Genomic DNA, 23,317 nt, shown 5'->3' on the forward strand with positions numbered 1-23,317 from the left:
TATTAAACTTTTTTTCCAAAATCGAGACATTAAATAATTATTAAAAAATCAATAATATTTATCCACAACTCTACTACTTAAATTAGAGACTAAAAACCAAAAAAAAAAAAAATACAGGTGCAGCCGTGAGGGTGAAAAATCAAAAACTAAAAAGCGTTTAAAAAACACGTGAAAAAAAAACACACTCTGGAACACTCTCGTTTCAAACATTACGTACCATCCTAGACCAGGCATCCGATTGCTTCTCGAGTAGCGATATGACGATGAATTGAAAAAAAAAGCGCATAAGAAGCTTTGATTAGTCAAAAGTTAATTGAGGATTCGTGAATAATAATAATAATAATGGGGAATTATTAATATTTATATTAAAATTAAAATTGATAATCGAGATTGATTAGAATAAAATTGACGGGACTGAAGAAGGCAAAAATACAAACCTGTTGATGCCGTCGATGCACCTAGCGCCGTTTCTGCAAGGATTGCTGTAGCACTCATTGACATTGATTTCGCAATTAGTGCCGGAGGTACCAGGGCGACATATGCACTGATATCCGTTTATTCTATCCTCGCATCTACCACCGAACTGACAAGGATTGCTCTCGCACTCGTCAATCTGGGTTTGACAGAGTTTCCCAGTGAAACCGGGGAAACAGCTGCAGCTAAATGAGTTCTCTCCGTCGATGCAGGTCCCGCTGTGACATGGATTCGACTGGCAGTCATTGATATTCGTTTCACAAGAGGCTCCGGTGAATCCTGGCGGACATTCACATGTGTATTTGGCTATCGAGTCCTGGCATGTGCCACCGTTTTTGCAAGGCGCTGACGCACAATCGTCTATGTTTATCTGACAATGCGATCCCGCGAATCCTTTCGCGCAGTCACATTTAAATGAATTCACCAAGTCCGTGCATACACCGTTGTTCAGGCAGGGGTTCGTTGCGCATTCATCGATGTCGATCTCACACTGCGTTCCCGTGTAACCTGAAAAATAATTATCATTTATTATTTCTTCATAAAAACTACGCATTTATATTTTTTTTTGTCATCTTACATTTATTAAGCTTCTAGAGTGGTAAGTATTGGTTTTATTAATAAAAAATTACAAGGAACCTTTTTAAAGGAAATTTAAATCCTCTAAAAAAAGTCCTTATCAATTTTATCATTTACAAGATAAATGAATTTTAAAGTAATTAAGAATTTTTTAGTGTAAATTTTAATAAAATACTTTCCAAACTTTAAAATCAAAATTCAAATTTAAATATTAAAGAAAGGTCCTTATCAATTTTTTCGTAACTTTTATGGTTTGCAAGAATACGAATTTTAAATTTGTTAAAAATTTTTTTAATGTAAATCAAGATGATAACATTGTTCAAATTCTAAAATTAAAATTTTTAGTTAATTATTAACCCGTTGAGGACACACGGGGTCCAGTGAAACTTTCAGGCAATTTTAAATTTAGAAGGAGATTTATAAATGAGACTAAGTCACATTTACGACTGATTTCATTGATATTCTTGAAGATATCCCTATTTTTTTATTGTAATAATTATAATAAAAGAATTTTATGACAAAAAACGAAATCTTAGGATCTTCCAAACAACAAGGACTAAAACCTCGTGTTTATTTGAAGGTTATTGTTGATAATTTGTTACTTATCAATATTAAACAGATAACAATAGACGAATTTTTAAACATATTGTTGACGAGGTTTTTAAATATATTTAATTGGATTTGGTTCATTGTATTTATTACGGACTTTAAATTTTAAAAAATGAAAAGGTTTTTTTGTATATTAAAAAATATCATAAAACTGACAAAACGTCGCATGTTAAAATAAATGAAACAAAAAACCATCCTGATTGTTTTTTAATTAAAAAATTAAATCTTTCTATATTATTTTGACTGACCAAAATTCGTAACTTCAAACTTCAGAATAAATATATTTTTTTCAAACTTTATCAAATATTGAATTTTTTCCTCAAAATATATTGTTTTCCGAATAAAATAGCGTCGGTTTTTTTTTCAATATCGTAAAAATCAAAATTTCTGCGACTTTTTTTATCAAAAAGTTAAATTTCGTAAGTTTTTTTTTTCTAAACGATTTTTCAGTATTTTTGAATTATTAAAAATCCAAGTTTTTGTCGAAAAACAAACCAGTTTATCAGAGTAGAAAAAGAACAATGCAATTTACTTTGAGTCAGCAATTTAAAAAATTCCCTGGTGGCCCCTTGCCTAGATATTTAAATAATTCAACAGCGTTTTATACATCTACATATCTCACAATATCCTCTCATAGCCATACTCATCCGTAATGTAACTAAACGCACTAACAGTAATACAAGCATGAGCTAGGAGAAAAAGAGAGATAACTGATTGTGAGCAATAATACAAACGTATTCGTATGCTAATTTCGTCGGCAAGTATGTATCTCTTCTCTCAACTTACAAAACTTATATTAAAGACTGGAGATATTTCATTCTCCTTACTATGCCCTACACATTGTAGACTATGAAGTCGAGATGGGGCCGCTGAAACCTCAAAGAAACATGCTATGCTCTCTCTGTAGTATAATATAAAATATAATAAACCAATTTTACAAGTAACAAGAAAGAAAGAGACGGATAAATAAATAGATAGATAGATATACTATTAAGAGAGGTAAAAAAGGTTGTTAAATAAACTAGTATCCTAGCGTGTGTAGAGTCTAGAGTCTAGAGTGTTGTATGTTGGAGATAAAGATGAGAATGAAGCAGTTGAAGTGAAGGTTTCCGGCTGACAATTGAAACTGTCATGTTCGTATGAAGTAAATAGGTTGCGTGGGCTAGTCATACATTCTTCGAGACACCTCTCACGCTCGCTATGGAACTAATCGAAAAATTATTATATAATAATCTTCTGAGCGAGATACTTAATATTAATGTTAATATTTCGCTTTTAAAGCTCTTATTTTTTATTTTTTAAGGTTGTTATTGTTTAATATTTCAATTTGGTTAGCAATTGATACGTTCAAATTGATAATGTTATGCTTCATCAATAACTACTTAAAAAAAAAAAAAAAACTTGGGTCTAGAAAAATAGTCTTAAAATTTACAAAATAAAATTATATTGCTTTAACAGGCGAGACCATCTTTTTCTCGCTTTGCTCTCACGGAGTTCAACGGAACTATCTCTGTCGCACTCCCAACAGCATAGCAATTGCAGTTTCGATTGGTTTCATAAAACGAATGAAATTTTTGAAAAAAACGCTTTGTAGTAAAATAGTTTATTAAATTATCTATTATCTCTAAAAACGTTTTTTCAAAATTTACGTTCGTTTCGCTAAGCCGATTGAAACTGCAATCACTGGTCTCGGCTGTTAAGATTTTTATTTTTTATCTAAGTTGACTTTTTATTAGTAAATACTTGGAGATAAGGAAAAATTGTCAGATACTTTTTTTATAGAGAGTTTTAAGTTAAAGACCCCGTTAGTCGCACTTTTTCTTTCAATGAAAAAATGTTCTACTTGAAATAAAAATTAAAAATTTTTTTGATCTAAAAGTCTTAAAGATTACTCTGATAGAAGGATTTGTTTATAGTTAAAAATATTTGTTAATATTTAACAAATCATTTATTAGAGACTACTTTTTAATCCTTCATAAATATTTCTTAGTATTTAAAAAGATTTATTAATATTTAATAAATGAATATCAAATTTATTATATACAAACAAATCATTTTAAATACTAAGAAATATTTGTTAAGGACTGAAAAGTGGTCTCTAATAAATGATTTGTCAACTATTAACAAATATTTTTTGGTACAAATAAATCCTTCTATCAGTGTAGAAATGATATATTCATTATTGAAATTAATGATTTGATTAATTGAATAAGTACCAAAATCAAAGAAAGTGTCAGTAATGGGGTCCCCGCCGCTAATAGGGTCTTTTACCCTCTCTTTAATTGCTTATAACATATTTGAATTTTTAGGTTGCTAAAAATTTTTTTGGTGTAAATTAGAATAACACTCATAGACTTAAAAATCAAAATTTAGAGTTTAATATTGAAGATAAAAAAAAATTATAAGAAACTTTTTTTAGGGGATCTTATTCTCTACAAGAAATGTCATCAATTTTTTCGTATCTCTTATTGCTTAAAAAATATAAGAATTTTTAAGTCGCTAAGACTTAAAAAAACAATTCTCGGATTTTATTTGTCATTAAATTCTTAAATTAAGACAACCGATTTCCTTTAAAATGATTTTATTTTTAGATCAATGATATTACTTTTGAGTCAAGCATTTTTTTTTTTAATATATAACGGCCGATTTTTAGTAAAAGAAGAAACGAAAAACTTAAATTAAAAATAATGAATAAAAATAACTGAATAACTTCCAAAGCAAAATAGTTCCACGTTTTAATTAAAATTTTTCGAGATTAAATTCTCGGTCGTGACGAGCATCAGCATCTTGATACTTTGCTAATTGGCCTCGATTACCAGGACACGGGTCAGACATACTGATTTCACGTACAATTAGTGACAATGTCAATAATATATCAGCTATTTATTTAATTGGATTTAATTCAAACAATCTGATGATTGTTTCATTTTTTTCTACCTTACTTTTTTAATTGCCGACCTTTAAATTAAAAGCAAAGAATTTTAGTGAAAATTATTTTTGACAAGTGTTGGAGATTAAAGACCCAGCCGGCAGTAAATCAAAGCAATATTCTTATGATATATAAGAATGCCCACGCATTCGCTCAATTTATTTTTCTACTGGTTCAATTTCGAATTAAATCGAGTAAATACAAGTTAGCCATTATTGCGCAATAATACTCGATGCCGTTTTACTTTCATACTTAATAACAGCGATACTTATTTTTATACGAGTGTAATTAACCCAACGCCTGTAATTACGTGTAATTGTCGATAAAAATAAATCTAAAAATAATTAATCGACGAGTGGATGAACTAATAAAGAGTGAATTTCTACTGAAAGGGCTTAAAACTAAAGGGATGCGAATTTCCACCAGCAAAACTCAACACACCGCATCCGGTATCAAATAAATTCACTTAATTGAGAGTCTTCCTGCTTTGCTCGGCGCGGGAGTCGAGACTTCCGGCTTCTCTTTCTGTTTCTGGGTCTTTTCATGTCTAGCAAATTTTCATTTCCTTCAATCACTTGTATGTTTTTTTGTTTGCTCTATTATCTTATTATGATTTACGATCTCAATAATTGAACTCCCATCAAAGACAATAAGGATCTCTGTTAGTTGAATGAGTTTTTTTTTTGTTTAATATATAATGTATTACTTATTACTTTGGTTAAATTCTATTCATTTCAATGACTTCCTTGTTTCAAACACGCAATCTGTCTTTGTAATTTCTTTTGTTGTTTGAATAGTAATTAATTATTCAATCAGTGGGAATTTTTCTTTGACTTGCTTGTTTTTTAATAGTCTCTTTATGTCAATATAAAAAATTAATTCTAGTTCTTTTAACCTAGGTTTTGTTTTTAACTATTTTTTTTCTAGACTTTAATGGATTGAAAAAATTATTATTATATGTAATTTCACTCGAAATTAAGTGAACTATAATAACTGTTTTTTATTTTGGCTAAAAAAAATTTTTACAACCTCAAATTTAAATTTTCAAGCAAAAATTATGAAATCGTAATTGTTCATTTTGGAGAAATTTTATATTTGATAATTTTTTTTCAAGACTTTCATTGATGTTGAAAATTATTATTACACATAATTACACTAAGAATTCAATAAACTATCATTACAAATTTTTATTTTAGCTAAAAAAATTTTTTTTCAACCTTAAATCTTAATTATCAGTTAAAAATCATGCAAAAAATTAGAGTTTTTTCAATCTAAATTTTATTAATAATTTTTTTCTAAGACTTTCATTTATAAAAAAAATTATTATTACACATAATTATACTCAGAATTAAATTAAGTATAATAATAAATTTTAATTTTGTCCAAAAAAATTTTTTTTATCATCAAAAATCTCAATTATAAGTCAATAATCATCAAAAAGTTATTTTTACCTGAATTTTTAATATTTTTTTTAGACTTAAATGTATCAAAAAAAATTATTATTACACATAATTTTACTCAGAATAAAATGATCTATAATAGCCATTTTTTACTTTAAAAAAAAAAATTTAATTATTCCAAATCGCAATTAAAAGTCTATTAAATAAATTCCCATAATTTAAACCCACGCAATTTTTTTGTTATTCCCGCATAAAATCCCGGATTATTATCAAGTAATTTAATCTATTTATTACCAATAATCTAGCATCACGAGAGATCCGAGACAAGCCAGCAGACAGAAAAAAATAATTAAACATAAAGTAAAATTTATAATAATCCAGCTCCAGCCCATTAATAAATATCTTAGACAATATAAAAATCCCGGGTGGAAAATATTCAAATGGATGTTATGTACATTGTACAAGCAAAAGCGATGTTCCAGTACAAGCAAGTTAAACTCCCACGTTAGCAACTATAATTTTCCGTTCTCACTTCTCACCCCGTATACGTAGCGTCGCTGTTAAACTCGTCACGTTAAATAAAACCCCAAGACCAAAACCCACCTTGACCGAGGCAAGGCCCAAGACTGTCCGCCTCATGTTCGGATAATTGTAATCTATTGCCATGTGTACCTTTAGCGAAGCACAAGCCGAGAGTTGCTTTGATAAAGTGTACATAAGCTAGTCGCGTGTCTAACTTACATATTCACCTACAGATATATAAGTATATATATGTATATAGAATAACACGGTGTCAATAAGATACAAACACCCACTAGTGTAGGGATAGGGATGGACTAGTCTTATAACATCGAAGACTTAAATTAGAAAAGCAGTGTAGTATCTCGTTAACGACATTACATCCCTGATCCAGACTGGAGGCTTAAGAAAAAATTTTGAGGGTCAAGGAACTTTTAATTGCGATATTTGATAATCGTAATCAAGTTAGATTTTTAATTGACAAATTGCGTTGGTGTTATATTTATTTAAAGTTGAGTCGTTTCATGGTCTTATATCATTCTCATCGATATTCAATTTATATGATAAGTATTTAGGCTGCATTTAAACATGCTCTATCTCTAGATACATAATTAAAAAATGACCTTGTATCTTGTGAACTAGTGATATTTTTAAAGATATAAGCTCATCCCGATATTACACTCATCAATACCTTTCATTTGAGTACCCACATCAATTTTTCATATATTTTATATATTTATATATTCCACAAATACCATATATATAAAATATATCAAAATTGCCATGTGGGTACTTAAATTAAAGGTCTTGATGAGTGTAACATCGAGATGAGCTTATGTCTTTAAAAATGTCAATAATTAAAAAATGACCTTGTATCTTGAGAACTAGTGACATTTTTAAAGATATAAGCTCATCCCGATGTTACACTCATCGAGACCTTTCATTTGAGTACCCACATCAATTTTTCATATATTTTATATATTTATATATTCCACAAATACCATATATATAAAATATATCAAAATTGCCATGTGGGTACTTAAATGAAAGGTCTTGATGAGTGTAACATCGAGATGAGCTTATGTCTTTAAAAATGTCAATAATTAAAAAATGACCTTGTATCTTGAGAACTAGTGACATTTTTAAAGATATAAGCTCATCCCGATGTTACACTCATCGAGACCTTTCATTTGAGTACCCACATCAATTTTTCATATATTTTATATATTTATATATTCCACAAATACCATATATATAAAATATATCAAAATTGCCATGTGGGTACTCAAATGAAAGGTATCGATAAGTGTAACATCGGGAAGAGTTTATATCTTTAAAAATGTTAATAATTAAGAAATGACCTTGCATCTTGTGAACTATTGACATTTTTAAAGATATAAGTTCATCCCGATGTTACACTCATTAAGACCTTTCACTTGAGTACCCACATCAATTTTTCATATATTTATATATTTATATATATTATATATATGTATATATAAAAAATATATTAAAATGCATGTGGGTACTCAAATGAAAGCTCTTGATGAGTGTAACATCGGGATGAACTTATATCTTTAAAAATGTCAATAGTTAAAAAAGTACAGTGCAATTTAACAAAAGTCATTATTTAATAAAGCAACATTTTATTTATTTAGATATTATATATTTCGTAATTTTATTTTTGTTCATAAGTTAAATAAAAATATTAAAAAAAATATATATATAATTGATTCATCAAATAATTTTTTAGACTAAAAATTTTTTTCCAAAAAAATTAAATGAATATTCAATTAAAAAATAATGTTAGAGTCGTAAAAATGAATAAAATTTTGAAAAATAATTCTGAACATATTCAATAAAAATACAAAACAGAATTATTAGTTTAAAAATTGATCCAAGATCAAAGAATTTCTTCTGAATCTAAAACTCTGATGCCGATTCAATTTTTTCAGAGTTAAAAGTCTTAAAAGATTTTTATTTTTCCGACGCGTGAGTTTGATTCCGAGATGAGTTGTGTTCAGAGCCTTGGAGCAGTGTCTTGATTAAGGGCCGCGGAAGAACACGGATAAGATGTTGTAGCGGTATTCTCAGGCTATTAAACTCAAACGTGGATCGATCTGCGCAAACACACGTAAATAAATAACTGAGAGAAAGAAGAGAATTGAAGACACGTTCTCGTTCTGGAAAATTTCTACCCTTTCGCGGCTGCTTTCTGAACAACGGTTTAATATAATTGGGCTCTATATTACAGCGCAAAAATTTTTTTCTGTCATATATACAGTATTGTCTTTACCGTCGAAGAAATTTGTTTAAAAAGTTTGTACTTTTACTAATTAACCATAGTTAATAAAATATATTTTAAAACTTTCTTCGCCTTAATTGGATAATAAAATCACAAAATTATTTTTATTGTTATTAGCGTTGAATAAGCTAATAAAATCTGGTTCTGGGTGCGGTGTAAAAAGCACAGAAGCACAGAGAAAGTAGCGTTGACTAATGTTCCAATAAAAGTCGATATCTATAGTGTAAATTAATCAGTATCTTATGTTAGATAAAGAACAAGCTTTTGATAAAAAAATTAAATTCACATGTACGCACGATGTACTTATTTTTATGTTGTTATGTCGCACGATATGTAAATTAAACAACAAAAAACAACAAAATTGATGTAAGATTGTACGGAGTTTATACAAATGACTAATTTATTATTATTATTAATAATAATAATTATAATCTTGGATCTCGATATCTCATTAAAGGTATCAAACTCTGTATTTAATGTACACATAAATTTTTAAGCCCGTAATTAGTCCGGGGGCGTCAAAAGACTGATTTGCATAATATAAAAGAATCTTTGAAACCGGTAACTCGACAAACTATTTATTATCTATTTATACATTTGAGAACCATTTGTTATTTTTAAATAAATATTTAAATCCACTAATAGAATTTATTTAGCGTATAAGTATTGGAGGCGCGAGTAAATTACCTCGATTAATTGGCTACCGATGGGAATCTTGGGCTGACATGTAAAGAATTAAATGACTGAGTGATCGATTGGCTGCTCAGTGATCTAAGCTGATCGATTACCATTACTGCAAGTGCGTATTCGTTGTACTTGTACTTGTGCTTGTATTTAGAATTTTGCAAGAGATAAAAGCAAAAGATTGAGTGACTGACGTTCAAGAATTTAGCTTTTGTTCTTAGATGAGAGTTTTATGTTTGAGAGGAACATTATTCAAGTATGGGATCATTTATTGAGTTTTTGAATTGATCTAGTGGATTTTAGTTAAGTTACTTTAATGAAAAATTTTTTGATACTAAAATTGCATTTAAAAGTTTATATGTATTTAATCATTTTTGGATCTTTTAGAAATTTGATGTTTAACAATTTTTTTAAGGCCTGTAAACAATGGAAAAAAATAATTGTTATAGGTCATTTTATGCGAAATTCAATTACCTAATAAGTCGTATCATCACTTTGGATAAAAAAAATTTTTTTGGTACTCAAAACTGGATTTAAAGGTTCATACATACACTCCGTAATTTTTTGATCTTTCAGAAACTTCTTTAACAATTTTTTTCAAGGTTTCTAACATTCGAAAAAAATAATTATTGTACATCATTTTACGCGAAATTTAATAAGCTTCAAGACTTACTTATCAATTTTTAATAAAAAAAAATTTTTTCACTCTTTAAACTAAGTTTCAAGCTTGAAAACTGTGAAATTTCTCTAAAAACAAATATATCAATCATCAAAAATTGATTCATAATTATTTTAATTAAATCATTTCTAAAATAACTTTAACTTTAATGTAACTGAACTTGATGCTGTTGATAGGAGACCAAAGAATCTGAATATATAGCATTTTAAGTACAAGGATTTTACGATCAGGTTTCTCGCCGTTTTAGGTGCGGCTCTGTTACCATTTTTACGGAACCTTTCATTGTCCATTTAAACTTATAGCAAAAAAAAAAAAACCAAGAATATTCTCAACGAGTTCCGCAACACTTAACTTTCAAATTCAAAATTATTTTTTCGTAATTTACGATCTAGGACTCTATCATAAATTTTAATAAAAAATCCTACGAATTTTTAGACTATAAAAAAAGGAATTTTATAAAATTATAAAGACATTTATATTTCTCACCTAATTGCCTGATTATGTGAAACAAAATTAAATCCACGACCGTTACTCCTAACTTTACATCAATAATTTATCCCAAACATGACAATTAATTTAGCCAAACAATTTTCTGAAAAAAGGAGATTTTTTAGCTAAAAAAAAACCTCTGACTTTTTATTTTTAAATGCTAACAGGAAATATCAGCGACTGTAATTTAATGAATATTAGTTACGCACGCGATCGCGCACTTACGCGAATAAGAGGACGCGATGACTTAAAGACGCGAGGATATCACTTCCGATCTCAAGATAGGCTTTGGACCCAAGAATATAAATATAAGCATATATATATACACATTGATACAACACTTGAGACTTGAGGACAGCGTGAAGATGCGATATCTCTTAGTTGCATCGTTAAGGGGCACGCCTTCTCCAGGTACTGTTTTATTCCGTTCATCTCCCTTAATTTTTCGATCGCCATATATTATTACTTATTATTCCGTTCTTGTTCTTGAAGTTCCAGTCTTGCAGTCTGCAAGTCTGAAAGTCTGAAAGTCTCCGTAGTTAAATCTCATCGTTATCGATTCTTCAGCCCATTATTTATTTATTGTCAATTAAAATAATTATTTTGTACATTCAAATTCAAGTTGAAATTATCCTCGTCCTCGTATGAAAAAAAAAAATAAATAAATAAAAGCCTGGAATTAAAATGTTTTCAACAGCAACAATTAATTACCACCAACAATTATTTATATATTTATTTATTTATTCATTAGTAATTCCTTTTATTATAAAATGAAATAAGGATGGAAAGCAGCTGGAGATTTAATGGACGGTTAAATGCAAGTTCAATAGAGGCCATATAAACTTTTAAATAAAAACAACCGACTCATACTTGTGCTTGTACTCTTGTGCAAGAGAAAGGGCCCCACGTGTTCATCTCACGGCGGCCGTCTTGGTGGGTGTGTGAGGCCCAGCATTAAGGAGATGCGATCCGATGAGATGAGATGAGATGGGAGTTTAGTCTTAAGCTCACTCACTAGTCTATGCTCTCTAGATTCTAGTATATGTTTATGTATATGTTTGTAGATATAGAGCTGGACCGTTACTACGGGATAAAGAGACGCGCCCGTACATGTGAAGGTCCGAATGGAGGTTAAACAATAAAACTAAATTAATGTAAGCTGTTAAAATACACGACGTTTTTAAGTTTACATGCTTTTTTATTATGCGGGGGGTTATTTAGTTTTGGGTAGATATTTTGGTAGTTTAAGTTGAGATAAATTAATTTTATCAATGGTTTGATTAGAATTTTTATTAATGGTATTTAGAAAATTTTTTTTGAAATTAGATACTTGAAAAAAAATTTTTAAATTGTCAAAAGGTTTGTACTTTTAATATTGAATTTTTTGGAAAAATAAAATTTTGTATTTTTTAATTTTTTATCCCAGTTATTATAAAACTTCTTGATTCATTTTTTTAATGGAATTAAATGATAATTTTCAGATAAAATCCACTTAAAAAAGAAAATTTTTTTAATACTAATTTTAATAAATAAAAATTTTTAACAATACAAAAAATGATTAAAAATTTTTTTTTGAATTAAAAAAAAATGTGAAATTAATAATTTTGAATCAAACTTTTTTTTTTAATAAAAAAATTCTCTTCATAATTTTTCTCACCTGAAACTAGACAAAAAACATTTATTCTAAAATAAAAATAAACTACTTTCCATTAAAGTCATCCGATTTACCAATTACCACACCCACATTTCTTCTCTCAGTTCAGATACAATTCCTCCAATTCAATCCTCTATTTTATTTTTTAATTTAAATCTTAGTTTCACGATGCTGACTCGGATCCGCGTATCAAGGGGACTTTTAAATTTTTTTCTCAACTATTTACTATTTACTAACATTTGCATTTGCTCCACTTGCACGGATGTATCGTCGAGCTTAGAGTTAAAGTCATAGTCACAGTCAGAGTAGATAGACAAACGTATACGGTGTACAGAATATATCCAGGTGTGTCTACATTACTTGGGCATATTTATAGTGTATGTAAATGTGAATGTGAGTAGTGAATGTGCATTCAGGAGAAATCAGATAGTCGAGATTTAGTTCACTCTCAATGGTATATTCTGTATTCTATATTCTCGATGGTATATTAGACAGTTTTTATGGAGTTAGGTATACCAACACTCAACAACTTGAGCAATTTTTTATTTTTATTTATATATATATATATATAATCTCAAGGTGTCGAATACTAGCATTATATCTTGCTATTTCAATTCGCGTGGGAGTCTTTGTACCACACCCATTATTATAACTGTTCTCATGATAAATATTCGAAATATATAAATATAATTTATACGTACTTTTATTTTATTATTAATTATTTTTAATTTATAAAAATTATTATTAAAAAAAATAGATGATTTAATTAGAGTAAAATTAAAGTGTCTGCTGACTGACACTTTACGCGATAATTTTAAATTATAATTAGTAAGGCCTTTGATGGATCATTTGAATATCGGTCTCTTTTATATTTAATATAATATAAATATGATTTTTTGTAGCGCCAAGATCAGTATCTATAGTAGCTTTTCAAACTGTAGACACTTACCGCGTCTATTTAATATTATATTAACTTTTAATTTATTTTTGTTGTGTATTAACAGTATACACATTCATCTATCATCGGGATTTACTCTCGTCATCTTATCATTATCATAGTCATTACAGTTATTAATAGGACCAAAGGTGTAGTACTATACCTATCTTGTATTGACGCTTGATAGTTTCCACGGCAAGAGGAAGTCTAATAATGAAAACTAATACTAATGCTAATACCAATACTTTACCCCCTGTTGCTTATCTATCATGACTCAGTAGTACTGAGATCTTGTAAGCGATCTTGAAGTTTATGATTGACTCACCTGTAACAAAAAATAAAGAGAGTTTAGTTGGATTTTTTTTTAATGAAAATTTTTTTTATTCAAGTTCATTAGTTTAAAAAATCAAATAATTTTTGTTTGAGGGTGTAAGCATAAAAATCTAAATAAATTTTTAAATAAAAAGTAGTTTGATAATATTTTAAAGAAAATAATTTTGTTTTAAAATTTTAAAAAATAGTTGTTCTTTAAATTCTCTACAAGTAAATTTTTTGTTCTTATTTTTTTGATAATTAGTATAGCTAGAGAAAAATTATAAAAAATTTTTAAATGTCTTCTATTTATAGTATCAGAAATTTTTAAAGGAAAACAATAGAAAAATTTTAAAAAGCTTTTTTAATAATTTCTCTGACTAAAAAAACAATTTTTGATCTTAAGAATTAAATTTTTAACTATAAAACTTGTCAAATGTCTTTTTAAATCCTAAAAAATTTCTTAAGGATTAAAAAAACCACCTCTTAAAAATATGAATAGTAAAAAATAAAGTAAGGATTTTTTTAAGCTTTGAATTTTTTAATTTTTCCTAAAAAAAAATCCTGCAGATTAACGCAGATTAAATAAAATCCAAATTTTGTCTAAAAATTCACAGTTCTCGAGGATTATGAGCGCCGTTGAAGTAAAAGTAAGGGTGTAAGCATTTGAAAGTATGAAGACTTAAAAAAGTAATCTTTAGCAGATAAGAGCAAAAAGACAGTCAGGTAGGACTCGTTACCTCTTGATACTTTGGCTCACGGGAAAGGCAGTGATCTGCGATAATACAATCACCCTACCCAGCGGGAGCAGAGTAACTATACAGTTTTAGAGTCAAATAGAAGCATACTCGTAGACTGTATAGTAGTGAGGAGGAAGAAGTATGTAGGCTAGCAATGCCATTTGAAATCTCTAGTATAGTAATAGTAATATATACCAAACGTCGTGGTCCATGGACCCTAGCGGTATATTCCTCAGCAAAGCATAATACACTTTTGAGTTTGAGTAACTTGCATCCTTTTCTTTTATACAAGAATAACTATTACCATTATGTGCAAGTTTGATGCATATATGCATGCACATTTATATAGATGGAGGAGTAAGAGTGGAGACGTGAAATGCAGGAGAGGCCGAAGGTCGCTATCGGACTTGAACACACCCGTGATGACCTGCCTTACTTCCACAAGAAAATAAGTCCACCGGTACATTACACTTTTATAAACCCTACAATCTTATATGCTTCATCTATTTATCTTATTACTCTGATCTACCGTTTCTAATTATTTATTTATTTATTTATTTATTATTTACTTCGTATTAACTAACGTGTCAGGTGTGTAACGGTTTAGGAACTAATAATATTTATTTATTCATTTATCTAATGCTAATTCTTATCACGAATATTACTTTCATTTTTTAAATTTAAGTAATAATAAATAAACAAATAAATTACTAAAAAAATTTGTTTTAATTTTGACGATTTAATAAATATTTAATCAAAATCTATCGTTTTATTTTTATACAAAAAATTATTTTGGAACATTCAACTTATGTTTTTTTTTTTTTTTTTTTTTTTTATTTCTAAAAGTAAATTTTTTTTTTTCGATTTAAATAAATTTTTTTAAGGTTTTCTTTCAAGGTTTTTTTTAGCAGTTTTTAAATGGATGAATCGGCTATGGGAAATTTAAAAAATGTATGACGTAATTTTGACATAATATTTTAATTGATCAGGAAAAAAAATATTCTTTGAACTTGAATATTCTTTAGATAATAGTAAACTTAAAATTCAAAGTCATGCTTATGTAATTTTAAAACTAAACCCCGTGAAAAATGAATTCCTAATGGATCTAGATGACAACTGCCCTTGAAACTATAAAAAATTTTAAATAATACACTTATCTCGCCTGAAAATTAGTCACACCATTACCTATAGTCATCTTATGTCAAGCTCCTGTCACCAAACGTCAGATATAACTCATCTATATCAGTCCATCTTCTAATGGACTATGTCCATAGAAAAAGTCTCCTCAGAAAGTAAACCGACTTTAAAAAAAAAAAAAAAAATGAATAATAATCATTTTTTATATAAATTCTGTTCTTTTCACGAGGATGTTTATGTGACTTGTGGTTTAAAAAATAAGACTTATACGAACTCAGCGTTTCTTGGGTCTCGCGAAAAGTTTGTATTGAAGCATAAACCGACAAAAATACTCGTTGCGGTTATGCAAAGTTACATGCCATCATCACATTTGAAAGAAACACCTGCACTTTACCATCACCTGCAGTCCTCTCGCTGGACCAAACGGGATGAAATAAAAAATATTTAGTACAAAACTAAGACGCCGGAGACATGAATAAAAAAATAAAAAAAAAATTGAGAACCAAAAGGGTTTTGCCGTTCTGTTAGTAATTTATAACCACGATAATTATCATTCAAAAGTCGATGTCCTCCGATTTGCAAAACCTTTTAATGTACCAGTACAAACGATGAACAAAATTAACTTTTAATTTCTTTTCATTCAATTTTTAATGGGAGTAATTTTTTGACGGTAAAATTTTTTAATTTATTATTATTCTTTAATTATTGGAGTAATATTTTTTTAAGAAATAATAATAATAATAATTCTAAAAAATCACTGTTACATTATTATTATTATTATTATTATTATTATTATTATTATTATTATTATTATTATTATTATTATTATTATTATTATTATTATTATTATTATTATTATCATTGAATTCTATAGAGTTTATATCCAGAAGTAAGTAAATAAATAAATAAATAAATGAATAAATAAATAAAATAAATAAATAAAAACTTAATTAAAAAATTTATCTTATAAAATATTACAAAAAAAAATTTATATAAAAAAAATTTTTATGAAGTAAAAGTTTTTTTCAAATAATTGATAAGATCATTTTAACTAAAAGTCTTTTAAAAATGTTGCACGGCCAGTTGAGGTATAGTACAGGGTCGTTAAAATCTTTTACGACGTTTAAAAAGTAAAGTGATGAGATGGAGTATGTCAAGTGTTTTTTTCATATTATTATTCTGGCCTTAACTTAAGCTATATAGGTACTCTACTCTGTCTTTTGGTTTGGCTCCATTAATATTATCAATATCAACATAACAGAACATCCTTAACCATTACGTTTATTACCGAGACCTTTTAGAGACGACACGAGAAGAGAAAAGGGAATTTGTTTTATTTGTGTGGTATTTTTGTCGGCTATTGTCTCAACAAAAAAGATTTAGGCTGAAGAAGTATAAATAGACGTAAATAAATAAAAATAAAGTGTTTTTTATTGCTATATACATTTGGTATTAATATTAAGGTAGCCTGAATGAAGAGATGAGACTGGTCATAGTTAAAGTGTAGGATAGTGGAATAAAAGATAGGAGAGAGTCACGTATAAGAGGGCTCGACCTGACTCTGGTCAGAGCGAAGGCGGCTCACCGTCTCTTTATTCTCGCGAAAACCAATCAACCACGGCTCGGAATGTGTGCTGGGCTTTAAGACCTGGAGGTACGCTTCCTCTTCCTTGTTTCATGTAATTCATCCAACGGTGATATGTTCACTTCTGATATTATTATTATCATAATTATTACGCTCGATAATTAATAAATTTCTTTTTAGAGAAACTTCAGGGTTTAGATGCTTAAAACTGAGTTTCTATCAAAAACTGATAAGTCAGTCTTGTAGTTTATTAAATTCCGCGTAAAATGATGTGCAATGATTATTTTTTTCGAGTATTAGAAGGTTTGGAAAAAATTGTTAAAGGTAAAATTTCTGAAAGATCAAAAAATTACCGAGTGTATAAATGACCTATAATACTTATTTTTTACTGCTCATTAAGAGACTTTGAAAGAATAACTAAAGTTAAAATTTCACGGTTGAAAAATAAGATGAGTTTATAAATTGTCATTTAAGCGCGATATAAAATTTTTTTTGGGCTCAAGTAATAAATAGAGAATATCCGTTATTAAATTTTGCATAAAATGACGCGTAATAAAATTTTTTCCACCCAGTTTAAGTCGTTAAAAAATCCCTAAAGATCAAACTAACTAACAACAATGTGATCTTTAATAATAATTATGAGTAATAAAAAATTTAGCTCACCCAAATTGATCATGAGATCTCTTAGATTACTCAATCCCGCTTGAAATGACCGGAGATAAAATAATTTCCGATAAAAAATAAAAGCGTTTTTATCTCAATTCCCAGTAAATTTGTCCGTCACTTCCAATTAGCGTTTGCCGAAAAAAATAGTTATTTAATTTTCTTAGTACCGAATAATGAGTCGTTAAATTTATAAAATTTACTTGCGGTGAGTATGACGAAGAAACAAGTGGACGTTAATAAATAATTGGCTCATTAAAGGCGTCTTACGTTTTACCTTCTCGAGGAAGCAAATACGCGGGCTCAAACATGTCAGATAACGTATAACGGATGTTTTTTAACTTGATTATTATTATTGTTATTATTATTTGAGAGCTGTTTTCAAAAATTAAGCTGAATATACCTCAAAGAGGACATACATACCTCGCAGATTTGAGAATTGCCTCGAGATTTATATTTTTTAACAAAGTTAAGTAAAGTGAAATCGCGTATCTTCGGTGCGTCAATTAGTCAGGCGGCGTCTTGTAAGATAAATCTCCAATGAATTTACGACTGCCTTCAATTCGATTTTTAAGATCGGATTTTTTGGACTGACTTCTAGTCGCGACTGTCCGGCAAAGTAAAGAGAAAAGTTGACAAATCGAATCAAGTCGGTGCATTTAGTATTGGAATTGGAATGAATATAAATAAGAAATAAGAATAATAAATTAAATTGAAATTAAATAAAAGGAAAAAAAAGGCTCAATTCAATTAAGTAAATAAATAAAAGAGAGAATGAGAAATGTTGATAGAGCAATGTCAATGTCTGCAAGGGCTAATGCCAAATCCAACGAACGATAAAGAGTTCGCCGGTGAAACGAATCGATCGAATGTCAACTAAGCCCATGCTTAATTAATCGATCGTCTCCCAAGAGACTTTTCGGCTTACTTACTTTAAATTTAAACTCACTCACTTGTTGACAAAATTCTCATGAATTACGTGTGGTCCTCAAGACCTACCTGATTTTTTTTTCGATTTGACTACATTTGCAAAAATTATTTCAGTTTTATTTTTATCATTTGTTTCAGTAAGTTTTTTTTGTGTGTATTAAATTATTTTTTTATTCTCAAACTTTGTTTTTTATAAAAAATTAAACAGAATTTTTGTTTGAGTTTTTGAAATTTGTTTGTAAAAATATTTTAAAAAATTAAATAGAATTTTTCTGAAATGAAAAAAAAAATTTTTTTCAGAAACTTTATAAATTTTGTTTAAACTTCAAATTTAATAAAAATTATATTTTTTTATTTAAAAAATTTTTTTCATAAAAAATTGAAAAGAATTTTTTTTAGATTTTGAACTTGATAAAAAATTTTTTTCCTTTATCAAAAATTTACAAAAAACAGATAAATATTTTTAGTATAAAAATAAAATAAATAAAATTCTGATGTAATCTTCATAAAAAATAATTAAATAAAAAAAAAAAGTCTGACCTAATAACTCACGATTAAAACCCGAACTATAGACAAAGTTAATTAATCGGTCCGAAATAATAAAACCCTCGTAGAGAGTAGAGCTTACACATAATATAAACTACAATAAATCCTTATGTTGATTCGATTATCGAGATTAATAGCGGATGATTGTGACTTGCGACTGAGTACAAGAATAATTTATTGTGTCCGCGAATAAAGGGCGCGGTGAGGCGGTACTTCTTTGAGATAAATTAAATCTATAAATAAAAATAAAGATGATCATACCCAGCGACAGGACTGGGATCGAGGATCACTAAATAAACTCATGTCAACGGGACATCGGTATACTTTTATATTTTTTCTCAGTCACCGCCCTGTTATATATTATCATCATTATTCCCCAAGGATATGAATAACGGGTAATATTAACACCGGAAGTTATTTTGTTGAATTACTAAAAAAGTGGCAATTTCTTTTAAATTTTTAAGTTTATTATTTCTCAAATTTAAATTAATTTTTTGAGCCAGCTGTCTTTAAAACTGGATAAAAATTTCTTAAAATAAAATTTTATTGTTGTTAAAAATACAAAAGACTAACGGTATATATTAAATTGAAAAAAAATAAAAAAATAATTGAATTGTCTTATCAGGGTGATCTTTATCTAAGTATTATTATTTATTAATAATCACAAAAGGTTGTTGGCAAAATTTGAATGCATTGACCGCACGGTTACGTGGTTTACGCACGACTTACCGCGAACAATATCGTCACGATCGGTCTTTAGTATATAGTAGGTAAGCCTCCTAAAGGAATTTATTATTACTTTGTTGAGGTAAATAGAATATGAATATATGGATGAAAAAAGAGTAACAGGGATAGCTGTGTAAAGCGAATATAACTAAAATGCATTGAAAAGATCCGAGAAATGAGCTGTCTTGTAACTTTCTAAAGCAACTAATATAAAGCTAAATTACACTGATTCTCAATATAAGCTGCTCATTCATTATCATTATTCTTATCTCTTCTTTTAAATATAATAAACTCCGTTTTGTCTTACATTCAAAGTTACTACACTGATAGAAGGATTTGTTTATAGTTAAAAATATTTGTTAACTAATATTTAAGTTCTCGTCCATATTTTAAAATATTTAAATGACTAAATCTTGGGAATTTGGACAATAAATGAAGATGTTAAATTATTTATTTATTTATTTATTTGCTTTTACGTAAACAAAATAAATAAAAATAAAAATAGTTACTCTTATGGTTAGCATCCTCGTCTCATTTTTATAAAGTCAATAGATGTAATAGAGTTGTTTTACATGTCAATTGTTTGTATTAACTAAAAATAATTTTTATTTTTAGTTTGCCTGATGAAGCTGAAATAAATCAGCGAAACGTTGCATTTCCTATAATTTAACATCTTCATTTATTGTCCAAATTCCCCTTGAAAATGTAGTTATTTAAATATTTGTTAATATTTAACAAATCATTTATTAGCGACCACTTTTTAGTCCTTAAAAAATATTTCTTAGTATTTAAAAAAATTAATTAATATTTAATAAATGAATATCAGATTTATTAAATACAAACAAATCATTTTAAATACTAAGAAATATTTGTTTAATACTAAAAATATCTCTAATAAATAATTTGTTAACTATTAACAACTATTTCTCACGCCTAAATTATTAAGTCTACGATCTTGGACCTTAGGATCTTTTTTAGAGCATAAAATTCTCTACAAAATGATCCTTAGTAATTTTGTCCTATCTCGACTCCTCGAGTCAAAAATCGCAACCGATCTCCTGCCGATAAATCAAGAAGAAAAAAAAGACAATTGTCAGTAATACAATTTAAATCCACGCGATCCGTTGCACACCTACAGCTAAAAGAGTAAAGTGAGCGTTCTCACCGATCTTACAAATACATTATATTAGACTGTAGCCTACTAAGAGGAAGGGGAATCGGCGTATATCGATTACGCCGAATCGTGACGCGGGGGCGAAAGAGATAAATTTTCCACGTCTCACCCGGCGGGGCCCACGATCCGTGGAAATAAATTCAATGAATAATCCCCGGTTAGAGTGCTCAACATGCCCAATCTGAAGTGCCCTGAGTATAAAAGAGGAAGAAGAGTAAAAAAACGCTAAATAAAATGACTAAAGTGAGGTGAAAGAGACCGAAGAAAGAGGAGAGAAGAAAAGAGCTGAGGCAAACATCAACAACCAAATGGAAGATGGAAGAAGTAAGGCTGTATACCCGCGATCGGTATGGGCGTGTTGTACATCTCAGAGTTGAAGTGGTAGCCTCAGGACATCACGAGTCTTCTTCGTGTTCTCCCACCGTTCTTTCTTTTCCGTTCGTTAATGTTTACTTCAAGTCCTTTATATATTTTATACACACACATACACACAATCATTCACGTTTTGCCAGTTCATCTCATCTGTTGCCATACATCTTCAATCTTTCCTTTATATTTTCTTAAAAATAACAAAAATTTCCGATAGCGATCACTAAAATGTAAAAAAGATAAAATAAAATAAACATTTTTGTTTTATTAAACCTTTAAATGTTAACAAACGATATCAATAATCTCGATGGGGATTTTATCAATCCAATTGAGTCAGAGCGTCCAGCTGCCCGCCATCTTGCGTCCGTCCGCCATCTTATCATTATATTCCTTAGCGTAGACGTAGACTTTATCTTTACTCAACCTACCGACGTAGGATTATGTTCGGAAATAAAAATGAGTATGTGTATGTATTGCGATTCACCGGAGCTGGAGCTGGAATTTTGTGCTCTAAGGAGGACGATACCATCTGTATTTGTATCTGTATACCGAGGATCCGCGATATTCTTGTCCGTTATGGGGCACAAGATACCTCTTCTCTTAGGCAGGCCTTTTACGCGCTCCGCCGACTTCTAAAGCGGCATCTCATCATTATTCGGATCTCTATAACTATACGATATACGATATACGATTTACAATAGTGTTAGTTGTAACGTGAATATATGCAACGGGCAGAGCTTTAGATGGACATTGATGCTCTTCAGAGTTTTAATCGCGAGCCATGAGAAGAGATTTGGATTTTGTTTTTTTAAGGATTTGTATGAGCACTTGGAAAGTTGAAATAAGGGCTAAATTTTCTTTTTTATTTCAAAGTGAAAGTAAGGATGATTTTAATTATAAATAATTCATACTCGACCGATTTATTTAAATAGTTATGATCAAATTAAAGGACTTGTAGCTACTACTAATGAAATTTAAAAATGTATATTACGAAAAACTGGCCTATTACTGCGCAACTGTCGATGCGCATCCCCACTTTAGTACCCTAAGAAAAGTCTAGCGACAAAACAGTAGTATAATATAGGATTCGGGAATGTAATTACAATTTTGTGAAATTATAAAACTTTAAATAATAATTATTGTTCTATAAAAGGGTTCAGTTGTTTTTAAGAATAGATTTATATTTTCTACTTTATTTTATAATAACTAAAATAGTTTTTTCGCTATTTTAGAAACTTAAAATTCTCAAAAATTCATTGGAAATATTTTAGATTTTTTTTTTGTTTATAAAATAAAATTATTTGGAAATTCGGAACCGAGGAAATAAAAATAATATGAGGAATAATGTATGAATAGAGGTGAAGAAAAAAGCGTGGATAATTCGACCTTGCACGAGCAATCGCGACGACGCCGGTAACAATGCTCGCGTCGATTTTATCGGGAATACCCGCAGCGGTGGCTCATTAAAAGTCCACAGGGTTGGCTCCGAGCCTCGGACTCGGTAAATATATAAAGGAAACGGTGAGATACAATGTTGAATGAAAATAGGTAATAAACAAAGAGAAGAGCTTAAATCTAAGTTCGTTATCTCCAGGCACCTTGTATGCTTTCATTCGGTGTTTTTGTACCGATTTTTCGTTAGTACTTCTTCGGAGTTAATAAATTTCCTTGGATTTAGTATTTTTTATTGAGAGTGTGTTGTAAGTGTGAGTAAGAGATACCGTTGATCTAGGATTATCAAGCGAGTCTATCTTACGGTTATATTTATTCCGGAGGGCGAAATAAAAAGGAGAAATAAAGAGGAAGGTGGGTATAAATAAGAATAAGGATGAATATATATCTATAAGCTGGGAGTTATAATTCTCAGCCAGGAAATGCCA

At 28.9% G+C, this 23,317-nt stretch overlaps 1 protein-coding gene across 3 annotated transcripts in view; it reads right to left on the reverse strand.

Annotated features, from left to right (window-relative positions):
- The window catches only part of LOC123272329 (neurogenic locus Notch protein), a 145,594-nt gene that overhangs the window by 6,607 nt on the left and 115,670 nt on the right, over positions 1-23,317 (reverse strand). For 2 of the 3 annotated variants that reach the window (XM_044739010.1, XM_044739012.1), the window contains 2 exons: positions 438-981; positions 218-241 (listed from right to left, as the gene is read on the reverse strand). In XM_044739010.1, the coding sequence (XP_044594945.1) occupies positions 218-241; positions 438-981 (568 nt within the window). The remainder of the gene's footprint in view (positions 1-217; positions 242-437; positions 982-23,317) is intronic. The other variant, XM_044739011.1, reaches the window with a different exon arrangement.

This window comes from Cotesia glomerata, linkage group LG10 (genome assembly GCF_020080835.1).
Source record: "Cotesia glomerata isolate CgM1 linkage group LG10, MPM_Cglom_v2.3, whole genome shotgun sequence".
In the NCBI taxonomy this organism is placed as follows: domain Eukaryota; kingdom Metazoa; phylum Arthropoda; class Insecta; order Hymenoptera; family Braconidae; genus Cotesia; species Cotesia glomerata.